The sequence below is a fragment of the Arvicola amphibius genome, chromosome 1 (assembly GCF_903992535.2).
Source record: "Arvicola amphibius chromosome 1, mArvAmp1.2, whole genome shotgun sequence".
NCBI lineage: Eukaryota > Metazoa > Chordata > Mammalia > Rodentia > Cricetidae > Arvicola > Arvicola amphibius.
The window spans coordinates 186,362,258-186,390,165 of NC_052047.1; the positions used below are offsets into that span (position 1 = coordinate 186,362,258).

A 27,908-nucleotide genomic window follows, 5' to 3' on the forward strand; every position below is an offset into this window, starting at 1 on the left:
GGAAGGTAGGAGGGATGCAGTAGAGTGGAACCCCTCAGGAGGAGGGGTGCGTCTGAGCTGTGAGAACCATGCTGTTAGGCTGACTGCCTTGGTTAGAACAGGTCACTGGTGCTGATAATGCCAGTATCTGCAGCAAATGGAGCACCCTAGCTTTTCTTGCTGGGTGGCTTGCTCTTTGTCCAGGCAAGGAAGCTTGCTTGCGCTGATTCTAGCTCAGGCTGGCGTTTCGAAACCCTAATTGAAGCCTTACTCTTGGTGCCAACTTGGGCGGGGTGCAGTAGGGGAATCAACCCCCCCCCCCTCTGGTAAATTTAGCAAAGGTTCTGTCATTTTATTCTCTCCCCTTTCATCCCTTCATTGTCTTTTTTATTTTATTTTATTTTTTTTTCAGAAAAGCATTCACATGCACTGACAGCGGGGACAGCCTGTACAGCTTAACACTTAGCTTCATGTTTTGATGAAGAGCAGAAATTGCTAGCAAAATACTTTATCTCTCTCTCTCAGAGCTTAAGGACAGCCTCTCATGTACGGATCTTGTTTTGCTCCTGAGTGTCCTCTCCCTAAAACAAAAAACAAAACCCACAGATGATTGTATTTTGTTTTGTTTGAGACGGGGCCTTGCTATGTAGGTCAGGCTGGCCCTGACCTCGAGACCCTTTTCCTTCAGCTACCCAAGTTCTGGGGTTTGATAGGTTTTTAAGAGAGTTGAAATTCACACAACAAAATGAAGAGTTTAAAAGCCAAGCGGCCAGCAGCATTCAGTACGTTCCCGGTGTTGTGCAGCCCAGAGGAAAGCCTGTCCCTCTCACCAATCACTCCCTATCTCCACCCCGGCCCCTGCCCTGGCCCCAGCCCTGGACCACCGGTGGTCTGCATCCGTGCCCCTGTGGATTTACCTGTTCTGGATATTCTGTGCAGTGGAATGCTCCAGAATGTGGAGCCCTTGGTGTTTGATCTCTCTCACATACTGGGGTTCATCTACATTGTGACAAAATAATATACCCCTTTATGTGTGTCCTACAGTTTATTTGCCGTCTTATCTGTTGCAGTGTCTTAGTGGGGGGTATGATTATCTGGGAAATAATATGTGAAAGAAACAGAGCTCATGATATGACCTTGAATGTATTCCTTTCTAGGGAAGGAACCCTTTAGTTTTTAAGCCTTTTAACCTTGAGGTTCTTTGTTTTCTTAATCGAAATATAATCAGGCAGGACTGGTGAAGTCAAGTATAGGTATTGACAGAACAGAATCCGGAATGAACCTGCTTCCCATTTCTGTGGCTGTCACTGAGGACTGTTCCCTAAAGCCATTCAATCACCTTTAGGGATGTGGAGACTTTGGAGATGGCCCTGCTGCTAGGAGGAACTGGTCCACTTCTTCCAGGAAAAGAACTGGGAAGCGGTGCCTCCCGCCACATCCTGGAGCCTGGGGTGGCGAGATATGGAGGGGGGGTCTTCAGTGTGAAGCTCTGATGCAGCTCGTCACTCGCAGGCTGGAGGAGGGTCTTCAGTGTGAGACTCTGATGCAGCTCGTCACTCGCAGGCTGCTTTCTTAGATTTCTGCCGCTTCCAGTACTTGGGGGACAGGGTGGCTTTTGTATTTTGTTCCATTTGGTTGGGTGCTAGCACTAACCATAGCTATTGTGTGGTTACTACAGTTCCGGTAGAGAGGGAAAGGTTTTGCTATGAGCTGCCCACTCCTTCCTATGCTTTCCAAACGTCAACCAACAGGACCACACTCCCACCTCACCCCTTCTCTTCCCCCCACCTCCCCCCCGTGGCCTGCTGTCCAATCAATCATACCAGATATCTATGGTGAAATTGGTGTTTTGGTTTTTAACCTTTGGAATGGAAGTTACAATATAATTATTAACTCTGAATCCACCACAGCTTAGTCAATTTAGGGTTTTTGTTTTGAGTTTTGGTTTGTCACAGAGAACATCTGTTGGGAATCCGTCAGGCCTTTATTTCTAGGTCACTCAGGTGGCACTGTGAACTCTGTGTGGAATGTGGTACCTCACTATCTCCCTCCCTGAAACGAATCTGTCAAAAGCCATCTTTTTCTGTTTATTTTTTTTGGTAGGGTTTAGCAGTCTACCACCATACCCCCTGGGCCACCTGGTAGGGGTCTGTTTTGGCCATGGCGAGGGTGGGTGGGTGTAGTTAGACAGGGTCTTATTAGCCGTCCAGGCTGATCATCAACTTCCCGCTATCCTCCTGCCTCCCCCTGCAAGGGCTGGGGTTACAGGTGTGTACCACCATGCCCAGCTACACGCACACTGAATATCTGAACTATATGTATTAATAGGTGACTTTTCCCATTACTGAATCTTCATTACGGTTGTCTCTTGCCATGCGCACCAGGAAAGTTCAATGCCTGGGGACTTCTGCAGTTCAGAACATCTGGCTGACTCTCACGGGGCGTTGTGACTCACAGATGAGATTCCTTGACTCTGAAAAGAATAAAAAAGCTGCAGTCGCAAACAGGAAGGCCTTGGCGTTTGTCTCCTCTAGTTAATTTATGCTCGAGATAACGTAGAGTTGCTTTCCTTCTGATGTTTAGATCAAACCAGAACACCGGACAACGTTGTTTAAAATGAAGTTTTAGTAGCAATGTCTATATTCATAACATGGTCCAGCCCGTGGTGTGGGTGCAACCTATAGATGCCATCCTTACAATTCCTCTGCCACCTTCAAAACACTGAGTTCAGATGGGCTCCGTTCCTGCCTTTTCTCACTGTGTCCCTCAATTTCACGTCAGCTTTACTTCCCTCTCATGTCTTAGGTTGAGTTTAGATCCACTGCTCCATCCCCAGGCTGCCGTGTGGGGATGCTCATGCTTCAGCCTCTGAGTACTAGGATGTAGGAAGCACCACACGCCTGCTCCATCCAGGCTTTCTCTCTCGTAACCTGGAGGCAAGGTTTCCTGCAGCCCAAGCCAGCCTTGAACCTGCTGTGTGGTGTAGGATAACCTTGAACTCTGGTCACACACGTAGCTTTTCAGGGCAGTCAGCTGTCACTACTTCTTGTAGAACACTAGGACTATGTAGTGCAGTATGTATGTATCTTGCAGGATCTAGCCCCCTTTTCCTTGCTTTTGTAGACTGTTAGATTATTCCAAAGTGAGCATTTTATCAAAAACCATTTCCTTCCTGTTGGAATTCCATTTAGTGGACATTTTGGAACTCCAGCAGGTTCTGGGAATTGTCAGATGTGGAAGAGAATCTCTTACCTCAAGGATGGGGTAATTGGGAGTGGGGAGGAGGATAACGCACACAGATTATAATCCAGAAGGGTTGTTCTCCAGTGGAGATGCAACAAGGACGAGGGGCGAGCACTGGGCTCTGCTGGGGCTGAACAGCCAGGGAAGGTTTCCTAGAGACAGCTGCGTTTGGACCACTGTGGGTTCGCGGTGCAGGAGGAGACAGGATCAGAAACCATCTGGCTTACATGGAAGCTTCGAGTGCAGTCAGGTGCAGCAGAGAGGGCGACCCTGCCAGCTTTGGTGAAGGGCTGAGGAGCTCTTGTCTAAGGCTGTGCTCTTTCTGTGATGTTGGAAGTGACCTCTGCCGGGGCAGTGCAGTTCAGTAGCTGCTCAGTGCCTCTCAGTGCTTGTCGTTTGGCTAAGGTACCTGAGAAACTGGGTTTATAACCATATTTAATTTTCATATCTTTTTGTTTTGTTTCATTTTTCTGAGATGGTTTCTCTTTGTAGCCCTGGCTATCCTAGAACTTGCCTTGTAGACCAGGCTGGCCCTGAACTCACAGAGATCTGCCTGCCTCTGCCTCCCGAGGGCTGGAGTTAAAGGTGTGCGCCACCACCGCCTGGTTTATTATTATTATGATATTTTCACACCTTTAAAAACTTACATAGAATTCAAAGCCAGTCTGGTTTGCATAGTGAGTTCCAGGCCAGGCACGACAAGACCCTGTCTCAAAAACAACAACAAAACTTGTATAATAAATTGCCTATTTCCATGTGGTCCTAGAATCATGTCACCAGTACTTCTGCTCTAACATTTTAGATTATCTTATCGCTCTCACCCTCAGAAGGAAGCCCCTAACAATTAGCATTCGCTTCCCGTCCTGCCTCCCTTTCCACCAGCCCTCACTCAGTAGCTGCTCATCTTTCAGGTTCCCTAGATTTGCCTGTTCTGTGTGTTTTTTAGAAAGCATGGACCCGGACTGAACAGGATGTCTTTATAGTTGCCCTGTGTTGTAGCACGTATCAATTCTTCATTTCTTTTTGTATGTGGTGTTTGCGTGTGGTACGCACATATGAGTGTCTGGGTCTATGTGCCCATGCGCATATAAGTGGAGCCTGAGCAGGATTGTCACCCCCGCCCCATCTTATGCCTTGAGTCAGTCTCATGAACTGAAGCTTGCCTTGGCGATGCTAACTGGACAATGAGCTCTTGGATCGGCCTAACTTCTCCTGCTAGTGCTGGCTTCAAGGCTCACACTTTGCCCAGGATTTTGTGTGGTTGCTGGAGATTTGAACTTAGGTTACAGGACAAGTGTTCCATCTCATTGAGCCATCTCTTTAGACTCTTTGTTTCTTTCTATGGCGTGGATGCCCCATATATTATATTTATCTGTTTATCAGTTGGTGGTCGTTTGGGCTGTTTCCACTTTGAAGCTATTAGGGATAATGCTACAGGGAACAGTGGTATAGACGTTTTTGCATAAACACACTGTTTTTATTTTCTCCCACATTTGTTAAGTGTGAGCATACATCATTCGGGTGCCTGTGCATGGCCGGTCGGAGGACAACCTTCAGGACTTGTCTTGCAGATGAGTCCTGGGGCGAAACCTGGATTGCCAGGCTCTATGGTGGGCGTCGTTGCCTCCAGAGCCATTTTGGTGGCTCATGGGTACAGGGTCTCACTTTGTAGCCAAGCTGCCTGCAGTTCGTGGCACCCCTCCTGCGCTGTCTCCCCAGTGCTGGGGTTACAAGTGTATGCTATGCTGGCTTCTGTTTTCAGTTCCGTGTGGATCCTAATTACTGGGCCAACTGGTAGCTCTGGATGACTTTTCAGGGACCCGCCAGACCGCTTTTCAACGTGGCGCAGTGTTTGTTTTACACCGAATGGCTCCATGGAACTGTTGACTCCGTCGTGGGCAGTGTGATCTAGCAGCTTCCTGCGTATAAGTTTGACATAGCCCCACACCATGGGAAGGTCATGGGGTCATGGGCTCTGTGGTCAGGCCATCTGAGTTCCAAATATGATAATACTGAGCGAGTTACTTAATTCTTCTGCCTCAGTTTCCTCCCCTTCAAAATGAGACTAACATTAGCATGTGTCTCACAGACTTATGAGGGGAAAATCCAATCTATAGAAAGACTCTTAGAATGCACTTAGTGGTTAAACATGATAGTAATCCTCATTGCCATTGCTCTTATTGTTGGTCTGCAGGGTGCACTGTAGTTGGCACACTAGTGGCACCTGTCTCGAGGGACCCAGGTCTGGAGTTGAACTTGACCTGCTCGAGTCTCTCTCGTGGATATGGAGTTAGTCTTTCCTGTAGGTTGTCTGTGTAGACCACTGTTCATGGTGCGTCTACAGCTTTAAAATCACGATTCTCTGCGAAGGGTCATTTTGCACAGAGGATGTTTGCCAGTGTCTGGAGATGCATTATTTATTTATTTATTTATTTATTTATTTATTTATTTATTTATTATGTATACAATATTCTGTCTGTGTGTATGACTGCAGACCAGAAGAGGGCACCAGACCCCATTACAGATAATTGTGAGCCACCATGTGGTTGCTGGGAATTGAACTTAGGACCTTTGGAAGAGCAGGCAATGCTCTTAACCTCTGAGCCATCTCTCCAGCCCCTGGAGATGTGTTGAGAGTGTGGCTGGCATCCCATATGTGAGACCCAGGCGTACACTAGCCATCTCATGCTGCTCAAGACAGTGCCCCGCAGCCAGGAGACAGTCTGGCCTGAGGTGGAGACCCTCTAGGCTCAGCGCCTGCTGTCCAGAGTTTAGGTTAGGCCCCCTCCAAGAGGAGCAGTGTGCGGACGACCTGCCTGCTGCAGGTTTCGTTGACTTACTGTGTCGTCGTCTCTGTGTGTATGTGCACAGGTCACTTATAGAAGTCTCCTACCAGGTGGGTTCTTCTTCCCACTGAGCCTTCTTTCTGCCCTGGTGGCAGGTTCTAGATGGGCCGTTTAGAGCACTGACGTGATGGCTGTGAAGTCAGTGACTCCTTCCACCAGTCAGCCAACATCAAACATCTGGATGAAACAGTCTGTGGTCTCGGGTTCAGTGTGCAGGTGATGGCCCCTCCACCCCCACCTCCCACTCACCCCATCTTGAACTTTCTTCCCTCTTGCTTTGATCTGCCCTTGCGGTTTCGGTTTAAGAACAGAATTTGGTTTTGCTGCAGTGAAAGCCCCATGGCCAGTTACTTCCTTTTCTCAGTGTCCTCTACGGTCCCATAACCAAGTCTGACTGAGTCATGGCTTTAGAACTTTTTCCTTTCTCCACTCCAAGGCTTGGCTCGTCTTTGGCCATAGGACTACTGGATTGTTCTTAGGCACACTATATATAGCCTGTGGAAACCGATGAGTGATCTCGGCTCCTGCCGCAAGGGAGGCCAGATGTCCTGGGTTTCGGCTGAGTCTAAAGGAGAACCTGCATTCAGGCCTGGGGATGCAGCTAGGCTGTGTTTGGGACCTGCAGGCAAGACTTTATGGGTGTTTTGGATGGCTTTGGGTTTAGAATCCCAACTGCTTTTTGAGTGTCTAGCCAACCATGCCCCTGAGAGAAGTCTCCATTGCTTGCCTTAGTTCTTAGGGCCAATTTGAAGGGCCATGCGTGAACAGGACTGATTTGTGTGACCATCAGTGGTCTGGTCCATATTCCATCTTGCATGCTGTTGGGGACCGACCCCCAGTCCCATGTTTGATTGCACAGAGTCCCAGGAACAGTGGCGGCCGAGGACCTGTGGCATCCCTGCAGACGGGCTTTTCAGTTCCACTAGGCGGAGCTGAATCTGGCCTGAAGTGTACATGTGGAAACCACAAACAAACACAGTTAAATCCAGAGCACTGCAACTTGGGAGGTCAGCAAGGGGAAGAGAATCCCATCCAATTGAATCCCGTGGCCTGTTGAGCCAGTTTTGGGAACTCTTAATGTGGGGATTAAAATAGGTCACCTTCTCAGACTTCCAATAACCGGCCCTGCAGGGAGTGGGGCTTGGGGACTCTGGTTTCCCAGTGACGTTCTCCACTCAGTTGTGTTTACCTTTGGCTTTCTTCTTATCCACACTATACTTTCTTTCTTCTTCCTTTTTTCTTTTCTTTCTTTCTTTTTTTTGGGGGGATGGGGAAGGGTCTCACTGTGTATCCATGTCTGACCTGGAACTCACTATGTAACTGTGTAGACCAGGTTGGCATCAGACTTAAGAGAGATGCTCCTGCCTCTGTCTCCCGAGTGCTGGGATGAAAAGCATGCACCACCACACCAGGAGAGCCGGGGGAGCTCTGTACAGCATCTCCCCCATGCCACTGCTGGCGTGATGCCAAAGCTGTTCTGCTTCAAGATCTTAGGAATTTTATAGACTTGAACTTTCACAAGTTGTTTTGGAAAAGGCGAAAAGTGTAAGCTGGCACAAGAATCCTGTGGTTTGGAAGGGTGGGTCCCAGAATAGAGTTAGAAAAACATGTCTGGTTTGATTTTCAGATATCCAGCCAGAAGCGCTGTGTGTTGTAACCCTCATTTGTTACACAGTCTTCCAGCTTGGATGCCTTTGTGTGCAGAGAAAGTGATCATGCTTTACACGTGACCACACGCTAGTTTCGGGGTGCCATCCCCCAATTTATCTTGTTCATCTAAAATTTTTGTTTGCTTTGAGACAGGGTCTCTACACAGCCCTGGCTGTCCCGGCACTCGCTAACTGTATAGTCCAGGCTGGCCTCGAACTCGCAGAGATCCACCTGCCTCTGCCTCCCGAGTGCTGAGTTTGAAGGTGTGCGCCAATTCGATCCGACTTTCCTCTAAGGTTTTACCTTGCAGTCTGACCAAATGCAGACCAAACAGAAGGCCGGAAGCTTTTTGATCAGATCTACCCTTTTAGTTCTTGAGGTGCTTTTGGGGATGCAGCTACCAGGGGACTCAGCATCAGGATGCAGGGCCACTGTAATTCTTTGGGACCAGAGTACAGAGTTGCCTAGGGCTACCAGTTCATCCGGCTTGCTCCATTCTTGTTCATGGAGTAATTTCTCTCTGAGTTTACAGATCTTCCTGCTGTACCTGCAGGGGGTGGGGACAGAGAAGCTGGTACCATCCTGCTTGGCCTGAGGTCCACTGTGGTTGCCCAGTGGCCTACTCTCCCTAGAGAGGAGCTCACTGCTCTCTCCTGAGCTTTAGAGACCCTTTCTCTTATACGATGGTTTTAATTCTGCAGAATAGCCCGTGCTCATAACAATGGCAGATAATACAGAAATCCAAAAAGATATAAAGCAAAAAGTAGAAGAGTGTGCTTTGGTATCTGTTTGGTACCTTTCCTGCCTCCTAAACGTATTTATCAATGTATATGGGAAGAAAGATAGGAAGGGCCAGAGGAGGCCTTGCTGGGGAGGTGGGAGAGGTGTTGCTTAGTTGTGGCAATTGGAGCCACCCTTTTATATCACCCACCTAATCTTTTTATCAAGGACCACATGTATAGTAATTTGCATAAATAGTGTGTTTTATATATTAATAATTTATATAGTGAAGTTAGGGGTGTGTTGGAGATTCAAACTCTGCCTTCCTGCTTACACAGCAAGTGCCCTACCTGGACCATCTCTGATGTTTTAGGATGCCAGTATAATCTCGCTTTGAGCAACCACTCTGGAGAGCACCATGCTCCGCTCTGTGTGTTTGTCCTGGACACAGAATTGAAAACCATAGGGTTGGCTATAGGGTGCATTTAAAGCTCTCTATATTCCCACCAGCAGGGTGCGCATAGGGTCGTTACCCCCGTGTTTGGAAGGTTCGCTTCTTCTCGTCAGCAAGCTTCTGACTGTTGGTGTTGACAGCTTTGGGCCATTTCAGTCCACTTCCTCAGAAGCTGATCTGTATCTTGTTTGCTTAGCTCCAGCCTCTTTCCCGTCCTCTGTGTCCTCTGTTCGCAGTTCCCAGGAACAGGGAACAGGGTTCACTCAAGGGCAGCAAGCCTGTAGTTGAAGGCTAAGATATGCCTGCCTAGGTGCTAAGGAAGTGGTCCGTGGTTCTTGAATGATGGTAGGCAGGTGGTTTAGGGGAGTGGGGGTTGGCTCCGATGGCCACAAGTCAGTCTGTGTGTTCCCTCCTCCTCAGTATGTCACCAAGGCCCTCTCAGACCCCCCTCTTTTCCCTCTTTCCCCTATTCCTTCAGAGTTTCACTCTTGGCTCAGGCAGGCCTTGAACTTCTGACAGTCCTGCTGTCTTGAGCTTCCAAGTCCTGGAATTATAGGCATGAGCCACTGTGCCCAACTCCAAGCATTTTTTGTGTGGTCATCAAAGATGTGGGGACTCTTGGAAGCAGCACTGCTGAGAGGGAGCCTGACCCCCTGCGTCAAAGCTCTACCCCACAAGCCGGAGAACTTTGAGCTAGTTAACATGGCTTCCTCGCCTATAAAATAGGGATAATAAGCATCCTGCGTATGGAATTATAGTGGGAGTTAGTGCTTATAGGTAATGCTCGTGAAACATAGCAGTGCCTGCCGTATAGCAGCTGCTCAGTGGTGGCCTTCCTTGGGGACCCCTTGAGACTTCTCTATACACCCAGGATCTGTTGTCCGCGGAGTCGGGGTGGGATGGGAGTTGTCTCTGCAACAGCCATGGCCAGTAGAGTAACATCTGCCAGAGTCAGGAAGGTAGTTTCCTGCGACATGACCAGTAGCCAGTGTTAGTGCAAACTTGGGGAGTCTGACCCCAGCTAATTTATTAGGCATATTTAAGCTCAGCAAAATGTAGTGAAAACTTGGTGATTAACTAGATCCCGTGCGCACAGTAAGACTTGACTGCATTGAAACTCTTTGTAAAGTACACGTGACGTCTCCCATAAAAATGGGTTCTATAGATTGACCACATGTGACACCTTCCGTAAAAATAGGTTCTGTAGATTGACAGATTCTTGGTAAGAGTCTGGGGGAGGGTAGGTCCTGGCCACCAGGCTGTTTCGCCCCTCCCAGACTTCTGGACTGGTAACAGGTTGTGAATTGAAGGGACAACCTTGTGTGTTTAATATTCCTGGTTCTCTTAGTGGGATCTTTGAGCACAGGGCCCTCAGTGCCTCCCACAGTGGGGGAATTAGAAAACTGTTTTGGTTAACTCGGGGATTGTTTTGGTCCCCACGTCCCCACGGCCTGTGCATATCAGAGGAGAAGCGTTTTTTTCCAGTGTGTGTTTTCTTGCTTTGTTTATTCATTTTGGTTTTTCGAGGTAGGGTTTCTCTGTGTAACAGCTCTGGCTGTCCTAGAACTCTGTAAACCAGGGTATACTCAAACTCTAGACATCTGTCTGCCGCCTCTGTCTCCCAAGTACTGGGATTAAAGGCTAGTGCTATCACTGCCCAGCGGGTTCTTATTTTCTTTCCCTCCCTCCCTCCCTCCCTCCCTCCCTCCCTCCCTCCCTCCCTCCCTCCCTCCCTCCCTCCCTCCCTCCCTCCCTCCCTCCCTCCCTCCATAGCTTTTTGAGACAGGGTCTCAGTGTGTAGTCTTTACTGGCCTTGAACTCATACAGAGATCTTACCTGGTGTCGTGTTTCTTGGTCATCTGAGCAGATGCACAAGAGTGACAGCTGTGGCTTTGGGAGACGGGAGTAGACCTGCTGGTGGTGGCAAGGACCATCTCTCCTTCAGAGGCCCAGCCTAAGGGAAAGCAGATTTCAGTTTATTTATAACACTGGGCCGCTGTCACCGTTACCTGAATTTCAGAACCTTTTCCTCACCTCGGGGAGAAATCTCAGAGCCAGGGACATTGCTGTTGGTAGAGTGCTTGCCTAGCATGCACAAAGCCCTGGGCTCCATCCCAGGCACAGCGTGGTGGTGAATGCCTGAAATCGCAGTACTCAGAGTGGGGGGCAGAGGATCAGAAGCTCAAAGTCACCCTTGGCTCCACAGCAAGTTCCAGGTCAGCCTGGGCTACAGGAGACCCTGTCTCAAGGAAGGGGGCGAAGAGTCTCCACGTGACTTTCTATAGTTAGTTTCTCTTACTCAGCATGGAGTTGACAGCGGGTGTCCTTGCTGTATCATGTATCCGACCTTCCTGCCTTTTGATGACCCACTAATATTCTTCTGTATTGCTGTACTCTGTTTTGTTTTTGTTACTTGTCTACTTTGTTTTTTTCTTAGACAGGATCTCTCTATTATGTAGCCCTGACTGTCCTGGAATTTTTATGTAGACCAGGCTGGCCTCAGACTCACAGAGATCCGCCTGCTTCTGCCTCAGAAAGAGCGCTGAGATCAAAGGTATGTGCCACCACTCCAGCCTATTATGTAAATATCTCCATTCTCTGGGAATTTCATACATGTGCAGCTCCCTGACACGCCATGCTTTGTTTGGCATTCGTCAGCTGATGCTTGTTTGAGCCATGCTGCAATGACCTTTGGTATATATAAGTCTTTAGGAAATTTTCAAAACTTGCATTGGATAATCTGAGCAGAGCGGCTGGATCATGTGTTGTAGAGGACTATGTTTAACTTTGGAGAGCTGGACAGGCCGTTGGTGAGCAGCTGCATCTCTTCACACCCCAGCAGCTGTGGATGGGGGTTCTAATGTCTCTCATTACTTGCAAGATTTTCTAACATGTGGGTTATTTTGTTTTGTTTTGCTTTACCATGGCAGAGGGGTTGTGACGGTTTCTCACTGAGGTTTTGATTTGCATTTTCCTAGTGACTAGTGGTGTTGACTTTTGCCGGTTGTTTTGCTTGATTGCAGTGGAGAAGTTGCCTCTGTGCATTTTTATTTTTCCAGGGCTGAGAATCAAACCTAGGACCTCACATGTGCTAGGCAAGCACTCTGCCGCAGCCCTTTCCATGTGCTTCGTTGGTCATTTGTGTAAGTCTTTTGAAGAAAAACATCCAGTCTTTTGTCCAGCTTAAGTTCCTTTATCTGCTAGACGGGACAGTGATCCCAGCCGCCTCCGAGGGTCATTGCAGATGAGGCCGTGCCCCCATTCAGGCTCAGGCTCCAGGGCTGTCTAACCTCTCTGGGCCTCCTCACTCTTCCCCAGCGTGGGAACTGAGCCGAGCTCCTTGCACATGCTCCTTAGAGGCTGTGTCTCACTCTGTCAGCACTGCCCAGGGCAGCGCCAGCACAACCGTTTCTGTGATTCAAGGTCCGTATGGCCAGAGAAGTTTGTCTCTTTGGAGAAGGACAGACATAAACTAACAATTAGGCCTCTGCAGAGGCCCGCGGTTAGGAAATCTGTAAGCTGGACTTTTTTTTTTTTTATAAAGGTACGAGTTTGTCACTCAGTGTAACCATTGTATCCCATCACATCCCAAGAGATGGACAATAATTCATCAATAATTTGTTAATGTTGCAGGAGAGGATCTTGTATATGAGAATTTAAGAGCTAGGAGTAAAAATTGTATTACAGAATTGAGCCCGTGATGTGAATTATTAGTTTTTATAAGCAGTTGTTTTGGACTTCTCAATTCTGTTTTTTATCATAAATGCTCTTCTGACTTCAGTTTCTCTGTTGTTTGTTTGGGTTTTTTATTTTTAAGACAGAGTCTCACTATGTGGCCTAGACCTAGCGAGCTGAGCGCCTCAACCCCTCAGGTAGTGCCTGGCATTGAAGGCGCGCGTTGAGCACGCAGCCGCAGCTCAGTTTCCCCAAGCAGGTCTAGTTGATCATAGTGACCCCCCCAAGCAGCCCCACCCCTTCCCTTGTCATTCCCTTTGACACAGATTCCTCTTTCCACCCTTTACTTATTGTGTGATGTGGACGGTTCACCTAGACTCTCCCCTCCATTGCTGTGTAGAAAGGATTTCTCGAGATTCCTACTCGTCAGAGATTGCACCAGTGGTCAGCGAGATGTGGGGGCGTGAAGAGGCCACTGCTAGCAGCTTCTCTCCTCGTTCAGCTCTCCAGAAGGCCTGGATTGTACCTCCTGGTCCCTCATGGCTAACTGTGCCTGCTGCCCTCATGGTACACGGCCACACAGCTGAGACAGATGGGACAGAAGGGCGCCAGAGCTAACAGTGCTGCTAGCGGGCTAGCGGGTGGTCAGAAAGGGGTCCTAGGGGCCCTGTGCTTCTTTTTATTTTTATTTTTAAGATTTATTTATTTTATGTGTATAACTGTTTGCACCTATGTTTGTATGCCAAGTGTGTGTCTTGTGTCCACAGAAGCCAAAAGAGGGGGTCAGATACCCATATAGTTGTGTGCCTCCATTTGGTTGCTAGAAATTGAACTCAGGTCCTTTGGAAGAACAGCCAGTGCTCTTAACTACTGAACCATCTCCAGCCCCATCTTTATTATTATTATTGCTATTTTTTATTATTATATTTGTGTGCATGTAGGAATGTGTGGGCACACACATGCCGTGGCATGCATGTGGAGGTCAGAGGACAGTTTTCAGGAGTTGGCTCTGAATTCCAGCGGTTGAACTCAGGCTGTTCGGTCGCCTTGTGTGGCAAAGGCTGTTACCTGCTGGGCAGTCTCACTGAGGCACAGTTCCTGATTTTGGCTGTGCTTAGGTCGATGCTCTCAAAGTGAGGACAAGCCGGCACCTCTTGGTGTGGTCGGTTTCTGGTGTTTTTTTTGTCTGCCTTCTTTCTCTTAGCAGCAAATTGAGCGGATCCTGTCGGCTCACCCTGCTCTTAGTATGCTCATTCTTGAGAGAGCTCTGTCTGTGTTTGTGTTGCAGGCCACAGGAGGCAGGAGACACTGGATCTGTGCTTTGGTTCTTTTGAGACAGGGTTTCTCTGTGTAGCCCTGGCTGTCCTAGAACTAACTCTGCAGACCAGGCTGGCCTTGAACTCACAGAGATCCACTTGCTTCTGCCTCCAGTGCTGGGAATAAAGGTGTGTGCCACTACCACCAGGCCTGATATCATCTTTAGAGATGCTAAAAAGTTTTCAGATTCTGTCAGCTCTTTTGGGTCTCAGATGAAAGGGCATGGTCATCTTCCCCAGATCAAGTTGAGAGTACTCAGCTTGGCCTCCACCGCATCTCTAGGTTCGTGTCTCCAGTTGCCTGTGATCTATAACAGGAGAATATTCCTTCCTCAGCCGCGGGTGCCCTTGGCTGGGTCAGGATATCCTGCTTCATGAACAAAGCTTACTTGTTGCTCCCGCATTGATTTGGACCACACCACCCCTCCACACTTCACCCAGAGCATCAGTAGCAACTTGTGTGCAGGCTCTTCGCATCAAAAGTGTGAAGTTCAGGGCTGGAGAGGTGTCTCAGTGGTTAAAAGCACTTACTGCTCTAGGAGAGGACCTGGGTTCATGTTCCAGCAAGCTGTGGTAGCTCACAGCTCTATGACTCCAGCTCCTTCTACTCACCGCCCTGGGCCCTTGGCATGGACATTGTGCACATATATACCTGTAGGCAAACACTGTACTCGCCTAATAAAATTAATTTTTTTTTAAATATGAAGTTCACATTCATCCTCCTCTTAGTTTCTGATAGCCAGCAGCTGGGAAGGAAATATAGCTTCCTTCTGATGCAGCCTCACAGGCTCCTTAACTCTGGATTGCTCATCACAGAAATGGCTAGCCTGGGAGCGTGCCAATAGAGGTGGCCCAGAGAGGTTAGCCGGTCCAGGTTTATGTCAAAGCTTCCCTGGCGTAGTCTAGTTTAAAGGCAGGTCTCTGGGACATCAGTCACTAGAGCCCCACCGGGAGACCGCTGTCCCTTCACTCAGCCATCCCGAGTCCAGATCTAGGTCACTGCACATTTTCAGACCTTTCTTGTCCCCTCTGGCGAGTGGGGACAAGTAACATCCTGTTCCTTCCCGCTGCTGACGTGGGCGTGAAAGTAGCTTCTGCATTTTGACGTCTATCTTCGTTGAGTTGATTCTCCGTGTTCTCTCGGCTTGCTTGAGTTCCTCGAAAGGAACCATGGTGGCTGGGTGTGTTTCGTGGGGAGCTGTACCTTTCCTGTTGTTTCGAACACAGGGACCTTGGAAGAGTTTTGTTTCTCAAGAGTCTGGCTGTGAAGAGCCATGTGTGTAAAGGCGACGAAGTTGGCATCTGCTAATCTGTTTCACTCTTTGAAATGGGAAGGCATTTTCAGAGGCACTTTCTAGAGGTCGGAGAGATGCTCCGTGGTCAGAGCACAGGCTGCTCTAGCAGAGGACTCAGGGTTGATTCCCAGCACTCATGTGCTCACAACTGTCTGTAATTCCAATTACAGGGAATCGGATGCTCTCTTCTGGACTCAGTGGGCACATATGTAAGTGTATTAAAAAAAAAAAAAGGACACTTTGCGCCCTCTCCCCTAAGCTTTGGGAAGAAAGCCTGGCTGACTGCTCCTGCCCTTTTCATAATCTGGACCCCCGATGAAGGTATTTTTGAAGTGAGTAAGAAATACAGGGTTAGGTTGGGTATCACGTGACACAAAGCTAAGCATCCTTTGCGAGAAGGCGTGTGTAATAGATCATTTGTGTAAGATCCCGGAATTGAGGGAAGGCGTGGCTCCTTAAACTATGCTTCCAGTTTGACCCTATTTAATTTCACCATCCCTTATACTAAAAGGTCACCTCCAGGTATTACTAATCGTTACTGGATGAGGACCAAGTAGCTTCACCCTTTTCCACATCATGGAAAATCGTGTGAGGAAGTTAGCTCATGTCCTGGTACTACCGTGAGAAAGGGAGTTTCACCTCTGAGATGGTTTAAGTGCCTGTAATTCCTCAACTGAGAAATTGGAGATTTGCATATAGTGAGGCGCAAGGCCACATGGTGGCGCAAGCCTGTAATCCTGCTAGGTGCAAGGCCATGCGGTGGTGCAAGCCTGTAATCCTGCGAGGCTCAAGACCACGCCATGGTGCAAACCCGTAATCCTGCAAGCTTTTAATCCTGCAAGGCTCAAGACCACGCGGTGGCACAAGCCCATAATCCTGCAAGCCTGTAATCCTGTGAAGCACAAGGTCACGGGGTAGTGCAAGCCTGTAATACTGCGAGGTGCAAGGCCACGCGGTATTGCAAACCCGTAATCCTGCAAGCCTATAATCCTGCAAGGTTCAAGGCCATACAGTGGTGCAAGCCCGTAATCCTGCAAACCTGTAATCCTGCGAGGTGCAAGACCATGCAGTGATGCAAGCCTGTAATCCTGCGATGTGGTGGGTGGGCAGAAGGGCTGGAAATAAAAGTCGTCCTGTTAAGTGGCGAGTTTGAGGCCACTCTGGGCTACACAGGACTATGGGGAAAAAACAAATAATAATAATAAATAGGTACATACACAGGGTTTTCCTTCATCAAACTTCCTGAACCCTGGCTCAGCTCAGGTTCTCTCTTGATCGGGTAGTGGTTTGTTGGATTCTTGTGGCCAGGAAAATGTTACCAGCACTCATTCATTAGGATGGATTCTTCCATCCATTCTTCCTTTCTTCCTGTGTGTGGTGTGTATGTATGTGTGTGTGTGCGCCCGTGCACTTGTATATGTGTGCGTGTGGAGCTCACAGGTTGAGCTTGGGTGTCTTCGTCAGTTGCTCTTCTCTCTACCTTATTTTGTTGAGACACAGACTCTCACCAAACCTAGGTTACATGAGACTTTATCAAAAACTAAAAAGAGCACATTTTTGCCCCCAAGTTGCTTAGACTTTAAAGGAAGAGATAGGCTGGGGGGGGATGGGATCTAAAAGGGCAGTGTCACAAGGGAGCGGAATACCACTAAGATGCTGTCTCCAGACGCTGGGATCTACTACCAGGGCTGCTTTAGGTTGAGCTGATGTAAGCCCTTGGGTTAGCCATCGTTGCGGCTGCATATCCACAAAGGAGGGCACAACATCATCACCTATTTACTTTCTGTCTGTCTGTCTGTCTGTCTGTCTGTCTGTCTACCTATCTATTTATTTTTGTTTTTTCAAGACAGGGTATCTCTGTGTAACCTTGACTGACCTGGAATTCACTTTGTAAACGAGGCTGGCCTTGAACTCATAAAGATCCGCTTGCTTCTGCTTCCCAAGTGCTGGGGTCAACGGTGTGCGCCACCACCGCCTGGTTATTTTTATCTTGCTCGAAGTTGACATAGAAATGAAAGAAGTCGGCTTTGGTGGCGCCTGGGATCCCCATCTGGGTGTGAAGCACAGTCGATGTGACTCGCCCCTTGTTTCTGTCGTAGTCCTCTTCTTGTCTCCTTCAGCGCTGGAGTCGGAGCTGACTGCCTCAAGCCTCACATACACTAGGCCAGCACTCCATCCCTGAGCGGCATACCTGGCCCTTTTGTTCCAGTGCGGGTTAGGAGACAGGAGAAGTGTCTGCTGACAGCCTGCTGGTTTCCATTGCTTGCCTCTCCGGTTAGACTTGAACTGTTTACAAGGAAAAACACCCACGTTTTGGCACAAAACCAGACTTCTGTCCTTCATGAAGTTCAGGGTGCAGCTCCTGGGAGAGTCTTTCCATTGTCAGTGATGCCTAGGATCAGTGTGAGCTTCCCAAGCTCTGGACCCAGCGTAGCGGATGCTCCTCCCGGGAGGGAATGCCTGTAGACTGATCTTTCCACTCCAGCAGGACTTTTTTGTTGGGTGGCAGAAGTAGAAACTGTTGCCAGTGAGTTTTGGCTCCTGCAACTTTGACTTCTCTTCATTTTTTAAAACACTGAGATTAAAGCCAGGCTGGTAGCCCATGCCTGTAATCCCAGCATTACGGGGAGGCTGAGGCAGTAGGATCACTGAAGGACATCCTGAGCTACATAGTGAATTCCAGGTCGCCTGGGCAAGAAAGTGGGACCCTCCCTCAGCAAACCCAAATCAGCTGACAATCCTCTAACACCGACACCTAGGACAAAACCAGCTCCAAGGCCATATCGAAGGGAATATAACCAAAGCAGTGGACACGCAGGCCTTGCGCCCCAAGTGGAATGAGAGTCGTGGAGCTCCTGTCATGCTTTCCACACAGGAAGCTGTACTGCTCCAAGGGACTCTGGACATACCTGTGAGTCAGCCTCCAACCACTGCCACGGTTTGATCTTTGCTTCTCTCTTTTTCTGGCTTTTTGTTTTTGTTTGAGACAGCCCTGGCTGGCCTAGACCTCACAGTGTATGCCAGGCTGACCTCAGACTTGTGGTAATCCTCCTGCCTCTGCCTCCCTAACACTGGATCACAAATGTGTACCACCATGCTTTGATTCTTCCCGCCTTTCATTCTTTTTCTGACATGCCCCATGCGTCCATGCTCGGCTCCGCCCCGTGTACTCATTTCCCCACACAAACCTGACGTATGATTTTGTAGCCACCTTTCGTGCCTTTCTGTCCCTCAGTAGCCTTTAGGTTGGTTGATCTTTCTACCCAGCCCTTTTATTAATTATGCAGGGCCTGTGTTTGTTTCAGTGTGTGCTTGTCTTTGTCCCAAACTGGGTAACTAAACGTTCTGCTTGCTTTGTCAGCACACACGCTAAAAATACCAACCCCCCAAGACTAGACTGACTTCATTACCTCCATTCCTCTGGGTGGCTGGAGGCAACCCCGAACAGGAGATCACAAATGAGCCCGGGTGACAATTGTAATTAATATCAAAATACTACTTCTCTGTGTGTCCACACCATTTGGGAGCCGCACAGGCCTGGGTGAAATGCCAGTTCCGTCTCCTGTGAGGCGTGCATCCTCGGATGATTTACATCATTTCACTCTGGGTGTTTCTGTCTGGGACATGGGAACTCTCAATAGCCGCTGAAATCTTCCTTTTCTGCTTGTTGTCTGATGTGGAACAAGTGATTACATCATTGCGGCCAAGAACTGTTTCCCCAGCCATCTTCTCTGAAAAGCCCCAGAGGAGGAGAGCAGTCCTGGGCTCTTCAGGATGCGCTGTGGAAGGAACAAGCCGAGTGACTCACAGAACTCCGTGCGCGGGTGTGCTTCTCTTGCCTCGGCAGGCCTGCTACGCGCCTGCCCTTGTCCAGCTCCCGGACACAGATAAGCCCGGATTCTTGGTTCCTGGCAGCTGAGCAATCTCTGCATTACTGCTTGGCAGCAGCCCGTGAATATTTGTCTGGGGTTGGGATCTGACCCATGGCATTCCCCACGATAATTGCTTCAGGATCATTCCGTCGGTACATGGTTTTATCGCACAGAGATATCTCTCTCTTGCCCCCTTAACTTTTATTGAGGCACGTATTTTAAGTATTCCAACTTTTCCGTGCCCATTTCAAAGTTTTAATTTTATTATGAATTACATGTATGTGGGAGTGTGTATGAGTGTAGTCTCCTCAGAGGCACCAGATACCCCAGAGCTGGAGTTTCAGACAGTTGTATACTGCTTGTTGTGGGTGCTGGGAATTGAACGTGGGTCCTCTGGGAGAGCAGTCACTGCTCTTAACCGCTGAGCCACCTCTCCAGCCCCCTATGGTTTTCGATGGCCTTTATTGCCCATGCTTCTGGAAATGGGGCTGCCTTGGGTCTGCAGAGCACCTGCCGCCCCGGAAGCCTGGCAGGTGTCCTGTCTGACAACACCATTCTTGCTCTACATTCCTGGACTGCAAAGTCGATACCCCCAGCCCTCAGCTCTCCTGTCTAACCTCAGTGAGTCACATGACCTGGGAGCAGGGACAGTTCCATAATGTGGAGACCAAGGCCCAGGAATGTCTCCAGCTTTGTCCCTGTATGGGCTCTGATATATCGAGAACAAACGAGACTCTTAGGAATTGTTCTCAGTCCTTTCCCCTGTAGACCTCAGTTCACCACACGGGGTGCCAAGGCTCCAAGTCTCCGTGGCACACACCGCCGTCAGCTCCAGTGTGATCCTCAAGGGGAATTGGCGGTACCGCCAGGCGATCTGTGCACATAGCCGCGTGGCAGCCACTGAGCCCCACATCTACTGATCGGAGTCTCCCCCCACCCTGGTAACTCTGGTCTTCTGGGATCTTGGCTTTTGTATCATAAGGAACCCTTGTGCTCTCCCTCAGCCAGCTTCTGCCACCTGCTCCGGCTTCTGCCATTGCAGAGAGGTAGTCATCGTAGGCTTGGGGAGTTCAGGTGTTGCCGAGGTAGAGTTTCAGCGTTTGTCTCGCGGTCAGGATTGAACAAATAACCAGCTTGAGTGAAAAGTTACAGGTGTACAGGTTGCTTTGGAAACACTGTCATGACATGACATGAAAGAGTGAAAGCCAAGAATGTACGTGTGCTGCAGTGTATTTTAATATAAGACATTAACCAGAACCCAAAGGGTAGCGTTGGCAGTGCTGTCGTGGAGGGTTCTCTGGGGAGAGAGGGTAGAGTCAACAAAAGGCTGCCCCAGACATGGCTCCGGGGTGGTTAGCAGTGGCTAACTTACAGCATTCTGACAACGTAATCCTGCTTAATTCTAGGTTAGTGTGACTTCCTTTTTTAAGTTGGTAAATTCGGCATTTAATTTAATTCTGCATTGACAGGAAGATGACGAAGATTACTTGAAGGAGGGCTTTATTTTTGGCTCATGGAGTCTGAGCCTGGATCACTTGAGATGAATCTCCCAGCTCCACCTTCAAGCTGGCAGCAGTGGCCCTCTCGATTCTTAAATCCCAAAGCTGACTGGGTTGTGGCGGTGATATTTGTCACTAGGTTGCTGTGATATTTCCAGGGCCTGGCTTAAAGTGAGCTCACCTTCCTGAGACTGCCTGAATTAGTTAGCTCCCCTTTTCTGCCCTCACCCCCGGATCTCATTGCTTAGGGAAGCTTAGTCACCCGTGGGCTGAGGCAAGAAGTAGGTTAGTGTGAAGGACCGTCAGCACTTTCTTCAGAGCCTTTGCTGCTGGTCTCGTGATGACGCTGTGGCGTAAAATGCTGCCTGTGCTCAGAAACGTATAATCTTGCGCGAAGATGAACCCAGACAGCCACTGATTAGAAGCCCCGTCTGGAGTAGCAGCCACAGAGGGGTGGTTTGTGTGGAGGAAATCAGCCTGTGATACAACACTGATGTAGTTTTGACTTCTCGAGTCACCATTGATGGATTGGTTTAGAAACGCAGGGGTTGGGCGTAGCTCAATTGGTAGAGAGCTTGCCTAGCATACATGAAGTCTTGGGTTCTGTCCACACCACCATATTATCCAGGTTTGGCGGTACACTCTTCTTTTCTATTCTTTTCTTTTCTTTCTCTCCTTCCTTCCTTATTATATATATGAGCATTGGTGTTTTGCCATGGGTATCAGGTCCCCTGGAACCCGGAACAGAAATTATAGACAGTTGTGAGCTGCCGTGTGGGCTCTGGGAATTGAACGTGGGTCCTCTGGAAAAGCAGTTAGTGTTCTTAACCACTGAGCCATCTCTCCAGCCCTGACTCTTTTAATCCTAGAACCAGGAAGATGGAGACAGGATGATCAGAGGTGAGTGAGACTTGGCCAGTATGGGCTCTGTGAGGCCCTGTCTCATAAGTGGGGGTTGAGAGGCAAAGAAATGTGACCAGGAATCATCATTATGATGATCCCAAGCCTGTAATCGCAGCACTTGGGAGGGAGAGGCAGAGGATCAGGATATCCTTGACTCAGTAGTGAGTTCAAAGCCAGCTTGGGTTACTCGATACCTTTCTCAATCCCTCATTCCCATCAAACAATAAGAAATATAGAGTAATTCTGTCACCCATCCAAGAGCGGTGTGGGAGTTGTTTAATGGTTGTATTCCTGGCACTGAGAACAGTACCTGGCAGGTATACTGTGGGTAGTTAGTGGGTGTGGGATCAATAAACGGGGACATTCACACTGTGGCACCCTTTCCTGAGAACCCTAGGTACCTGTCTGTCTTGTTAGGTCAGTACAGGCTAGAGAGACTCGACATATTTCCGCAGTTGGCTTGCCAAAGTGAAATTGTATCTCACGTGTTTTCTTGTTCCCAGTGGTTGCCGGGAAACAGGAAATGAGGGGAAGGGGTTGAAAATGGTCTCACTGGTCTTCGTGGCAGCTGAGCCTTTCTGTCCCGTCTCATCTGTCTGGCAGTTTAGCCTGTGTGTGAGAGCATGGAACAGACTGTGTGTCTTGAGAATACAGTATTTGCCCTAAAGTGGCTCTCTGGGCTCCAGCCATAGAGGCCCCCACTCTGTACATCAGCTCTTTCTTCTTTTCTTAGAGCAGTGAGGTTGGGGTTTGTTCTTACGTGAGCCTCATGTAATGGCTCAGCCTGTTTGCCGTATTCGTTTTCCTGTCAGAAACGCCTTTGTGTCCTTGACCGTCAGCTGTGGCCTGCAGCAAGCACACTGTGTGTCTGGCTGGAGTCTAATGAGCAGGTACATGCGTGGCCCACACTGTGCTTGGTGCTGCGTGTTGCTAATTTCTTGTCCTAGGTGGGAGTTCAAGATTGTAATTTGTGGACATCTTGGTTTATATGAGTCAGCTAGTACATATCGCTGAGGGAAAATAATTGCAGAAGCTTCTACAAGAACTATGTGGACTCTTGAGTTGAGGGAAATACAATTGATCTGCAGTCTAGGCTACTAAAAATTGACTTTGAACTTCAAAGTTCCCTTTGAAAACTGTCGTAAGTCATTTCTGAGCTGGGGGTGTGGCATAGCACAGTGGGAGAGCCCTTATCTAGGGAGGCCCTGAGTTCTGTCTCAGATCACACCCAATAGAGTCACTTCTGCAAGCCCACACCCGAATCTGGACCTTGTACTAGCGATGGTTCTGGTGTAGGACTCAGGTCTGGGAACGCTCCCACGTGCTGCTTGCTGTTCAGGATGAGAGTTGGCTCGCCTCACCAACCAGGAAAGGTCAGATCAGGACGCTGACCCCAGTGTCTTTGTTTCCTGGGCAAAGCCGGCTGGTCTTCTCCAGAAAGGAAGCCCAGCAGATCTGAGGGAGCGAGCTCTTCTGAACCAAGAGTTGGTTTAAATATAGCTGATGTGTGTTACTGGCAGCTTGGAGGGTGTGGCGGGACTTGTTGTACCCTCGTAGGACGAGTGAGGAAAGATGTTGGCACCTGGATGTACCCAGTTGGTTCATGAACTATAAACTCCCCTTACAGTGGGGGGCCCAAGGCAGTAGCCAGGGTTACCACCTAAGCAGAGAGAGATGCCCCTCGAGGCCCCTCTGCATTTGCTTCTTCCCAGAGAGGGTGGGGACAGCCGTGAACCGTGCTGCTGTTTATTGAGCGCTGTCACAGAAGATTGGGGCGGGCTGGAAAAGTTTCTGCAGAAGGACAGTAACCAGGCTTGAATTTCTTTCCCTGAAGAGAAACAACACCTTGGGACCGAGTCCTTTTGCAGAGAAGTGCAGTTCTCCTGAGTTTCCCAGACTTGATTTATCTGCCAGCTGGGAGCCCGGTCAGAGCAGGGGGAGCTAGCAGGCCCCCCTCTAGGTTGGTCTTGGCATCATGGGTTTACTGCACATCCTCGGCAGCTGTCTGAAGTTTCTCCGCTGTTCCTGAACTGATGTCATTTCCCCCTTGGCAGACTCCTGGGCTGTGCTGCGTCTGAGATATGTCACGAGAAGGTGGGGGTGGGTCGGGGCCAGGCGGGGGTGGGGGGAGGTAGTGAGGCGAGCAGGCAGCCTGCTGGGTCCCAGGACTCTGTTTACTGTCTCTTCCTTGCTCTGAGAGCACCGAACCACCACAGGCCATGCTCACTCCGAGACCTTAACTTTGGAGAGCCCTTTGTTGCTAACGGTAGTGTGGACGATGCTCTTACAGGATGCCTTTCCTTTTGGGGCTTAGACAGGTAATTGGCTGGTTCTACGTGGGTCATTGATCTGGCTGGGGACGGGAGGGAGAGGTGGGGGACGTTATTGTCCTGCCGTGTTGAGCATGGGGCGTATTTAGAAAGTGTCTCAGCCCTGACAGGCCGGTTTGCTCCCAGCCTCCAGAGCCTCATATTCTTCACCCCAGTGTCCCCGGGGTGACCCTAGGGCTGTAGCCCTGAGGCCGCATGTGCAGCTTGGTGAAGGGTGGGGGAAAGCGGGGCTCTTGCTCACCCCCCTTTCTTCCTTCTCCATTTTGATTTGGTGAGGTAGGAGAGACTTCTTTCCGGTCCACCGGTTCTGAAGGGACTGGGGGAGGGGTGGGCTGAGGCTCTGAGCCTCCCTTCATTGGGTGGCCCTGTGACTGAGGGATATCCTGGACACTTCAGGGGGTGGAGTGGAAACTGTTTGTTTTGGCCTTGCTGGCTGATTTACAAGGCAAACAGACTCCTGTGGCAGAGGCTTGATTACTTTGTGGGCCACTGTTTGAAGTGTGGGGAGGGGAGCGCTCAATTCCTGCTGGTGACCCAGTGTGGAATGAGAAAACAGTAGCAAGGGACCGGCTGCTGTCACCCGCATAGATACTGCTCCAAGTATTTGTTCCAGGGCTCCGGAGAGCCGGACACCCCCACCCCCTCCTTGGTCTGAGAGGCTTGTCTGTATCGGAATGTGTGACTGTACCCAGCCGCAGGGCTGCCAGAGGGGACAGGCACACACACTGTCTACAGCTTGTCCCTGGGGAAGCGAGGCCACTGGTGAGCTCAGGCCCCAGGTCCAGAGGGGAGCCTTGAGGGCAAGGTGAGTGGATCTTTAGAGGTTGCCAGGAGTTCTTTAAAGGTGGGTGTGGGCACAGGATGGCAGCGGGATGTCCAAGCATCAAACATGGAGACCAAGGGCCTTGAACCAATGATTGTTTGCGGTGAACACTGGCAGGTCGAGATTTATGGGCAGAAGAGTATACAGCGTGAGTTGTTGGGTCACACTCCAGCTTCCATGATGAGATTTGTAATTACTTTCCTTAAAATTTTTTTAAATTTTATTTTCTTCCTTTTTTTTTTCTCTTGAATTTTGTTTATTTCGGTGGAGGGTGCAGGGGTACAGGGTGGATGTGAAGGGACAGGCAATGAATGGGATCAAGATACGTGATACGAAAAACAGAATATAAAAGAGCGGGTGGGAAAACTACCAGAAACATTGTGTTACCGTCCTCATCGAGCTGCAGAGCAGCCCTCTGGTACAGTTGGTGCAGTGACAGCCCCACTGTCCCTGGTGCAGTTGGTGCAGTTACAGCCCCACTGTCCCTGGTGCAGTTGGTGCGGTGACAGCCCCACTGTCCCTGGTGCAGTTGGTGCGGTGACAGCCCCACTGTCCTCTGGTGCAGTTGGTGCAGTGACAGCCCCACTATCCTCTGATACGGTTGGTGCAGTGACAGTCTTGTTGTGAGCACTTTCTCCTCTTCCTGACAAAAGTTGCCTTTAGTCTGCAAGCATGGTAAGGTCTGGAGGGCACTGATGAGACCTCAGCTTCCAGCAGTTCTGGAAAATGCATGGGTGGAAATCCCCTTTCATTAGCAACTGGAGTACAGTGGGAAGAACAGGACTGGAAAGGCAGGGAGATTTGTGAACCCCATCTTTGAAATGCAAATAATAATATTTTCTTGAGGAAGATTTCATAAAAGAATGTGTGTAAAACACTAGTACCTTGTCTGGCGTTCAGTAAGCACTGAACTCCGTGTGTGTACGTGTGTGTGTGTGTGTGTGTGTGTGCGTGTGCATGTGCATTCGTGCGAGTGAGTGCAGGTGCTCACACAGGCCGGGGACATTGCATCCTGGAGCTGGAGTTACAGGTGGTTTTAGCCACCCATGGTGGGTGTTAGCAATCAAATTCAGGTCCTCTACAAAAGCAGTGCATAGTCCTAACTGCTGAGCCATCTTTCTAGCCCTGCTCACTCATTATTTAAGGACATGTGACTGCCGTGGTACAGGAGCAAGAAGCTGCAGGCCCCTTTGCAGAAGTTGAAAGAGTTCAGTGACCATGTGTTTCTGTCATTCAGCACCCTGTGTGCTGACTTAGACTTGAGAAATCATCTTTCTTTCTTTCCTTCCTTCCTTCCTTCCTTCCTTCCTTCCTTCCTTCCTTCCTTCCTTCCTTCCTTTCTTTTTGGTGGGGGGTGATTGTTCTCTTTGTAACTTGCCTGTCCTGGAACTAGCTCTGTAGACCAGGCTGGCCTTGAACTCACGTCTGCCTCTCGAGAACTGGGATTAAAGGTGTGCGCCACCACCACCTGATGGCCGTTTCTTACTTTGCCAAGATACTTTCATCTTATATTTGGGGGTGGCCAGAAGTTGAAGGCCTGTGTCCCAGAAGCCCAGCTCAGCCAAGAGAACGAGATGGTGGTGAACACTGGATTAAAATCCTCCGAGCACCCTCAATGACCAGCACCAGTTTTCTAGACTGGCTTCTGAGTGGTCCTTACCACTCTCAGCTTCTACAGGCCAGCCCTGCCTGCAGAAGAATTTGTAGCTTATGTAGTCTGGTTATTTCTAGCATTTCTTTACCTGACTGTCCTGTGTCGGGACCCTGTGCTGTCTAAAGGTTCCTGGGTGATAACCTGTGGGTTCCAGGGTTGAGCTCAGGCTGTCAATCTTAGGTGGCAAGTGCTTCCTGTCTGCTGAGCTCTTGTTTACTTAGAGTAGCCTGACAGGAAGATCTGAAGATAGAAGGTCCTTCCTTCCAGGGACCTTATGCCTGGGACAGTTGTTTGTGATATGCCATATGAAGTGGGGTTTGTTCAAATGGAGATTTTGTAGATTCCTGTGGGCCCTGGGGATAGTATTGCTATTAAGTTCTCCCAGGGGTTTCTGGCTATACCCGAGAGATTCTGGCCTAGGGTTTAGTGACAAGACAGTGTGCTGGGACTGTAACAGAATGCCCAGGGATACCGTTGGATCAGGCCAGTTGAGTGGACATGGTAGGCGTTCCTGAGATAGTCTCGGGTCTGAGCCTCAACGATGGATGAATCGCTTTCCAGACTGATCAGTTGAGATCTTTGCTTGTTCCTGCAGATGAGAAGAGAAACTGCCTTACCTCTGTGAATCTTGGGATTAAGTTTACCTGATGCAGCACAACCCCTAGGTTTACAGGCATCTATCTTTCATAGAGTAAGAGGGACCTAGTAGGGTCTTTCATCTAGATGGGTGGATGGGTGGGTGGATAGATTAGATAGATAGATAGGTAGATAGATAGGTAGGTAGGTAGGTAGGTAGGTAGATAGATAGATAGATAGATAGATAGATAGATAGATAGAGTAGGTAAATAAGTAGGTAGAGATGGATAGATAGATACATAGATACATAGATACATAGATTAGTAGGAAGGCCATTTGTTAGTTCCAAGCTGCTCAGCCCCAAAATAACCACACAGAAACTGTATTCATTAAATCACTGCTTGGCCCATTAGCTCTAGCTTCTTATTGGCTAACTCTTACATCTTAACCTGTTTCTATTAATCTGTATATCGCTACATGGCTGTGGCCTACAAGTTTGGTGTCTGTCTGTGGCAGGGCTACATGGCTTCTCTCTGACTCCACCTCCTTTCTCCCAGCATTCAGTTTAGTTCTTTCTACCTACCCCCTCCCCCTCCCCCCGCCTAGCTCTATTCTACCCTATCACGGGCTTAAGACAGTTCCTTTATTAACCAACGGTATTCATAGCATACAGAGGGGAATCCCACATCAGACAGACAGACAGACAGACAGACAGACAGGTAGGTAGGTAGGTAGATAGAGTAGGTAGGTAAATAGATGCATGGATGGGTGGGTGGGTGGGTTTGTGGATGGATGGATAGATAGATGTAGGTAGGTAGATAGATAGAGTAGGTAGGTAAATAAGTACCTAGAGAGAGATAGAGAGAGCGCGCACATGACGTGACTTCAGTGTCTGTGAAGAACAAGGGAGCCACAGGATATATGCAAGGGACATTTTCATGCAAGGGACAGTGTAGATGGCCCACTAGAAGCTACAGTATCGACCAGAGAACAATCGTACAGTGTTTAGAGGAGCTGGGGTGTAGAAACTTCCTGGCTATGCTGTCACGTACTAGATTTTAGACATGGCGCAC

The 27,908-nt window shown here is 49.1% G+C and overlaps 1 protein-coding gene across 10 annotated transcripts in view; it reads left to right on the plus strand.

The window, feature by feature from the left end:
* Wbp1l (WW domain binding protein 1 like) overlaps positions 1 to 27,908 on the plus strand; it is a 64,948-nt gene that overhangs the window by 1,982 nt on the left and 35,058 nt on the right. For 2 of the 10 annotated variants that reach the window (XM_038328110.2, XM_038328126.2), the window contains exon 2: positions 15,349 to 15,387. The exons of 3 other annotated variants lie outside the window; for them this stretch is intronic. In XM_038328110.2, the coding sequence (XP_038184038.1) occupies positions 15,349 to 15,387 (39 nt within the window). 5 more of the 10 variants (XM_038328102.2, XM_038328118.2, XM_038328160.2 and 2 more) reach the window with 5 other exon arrangements.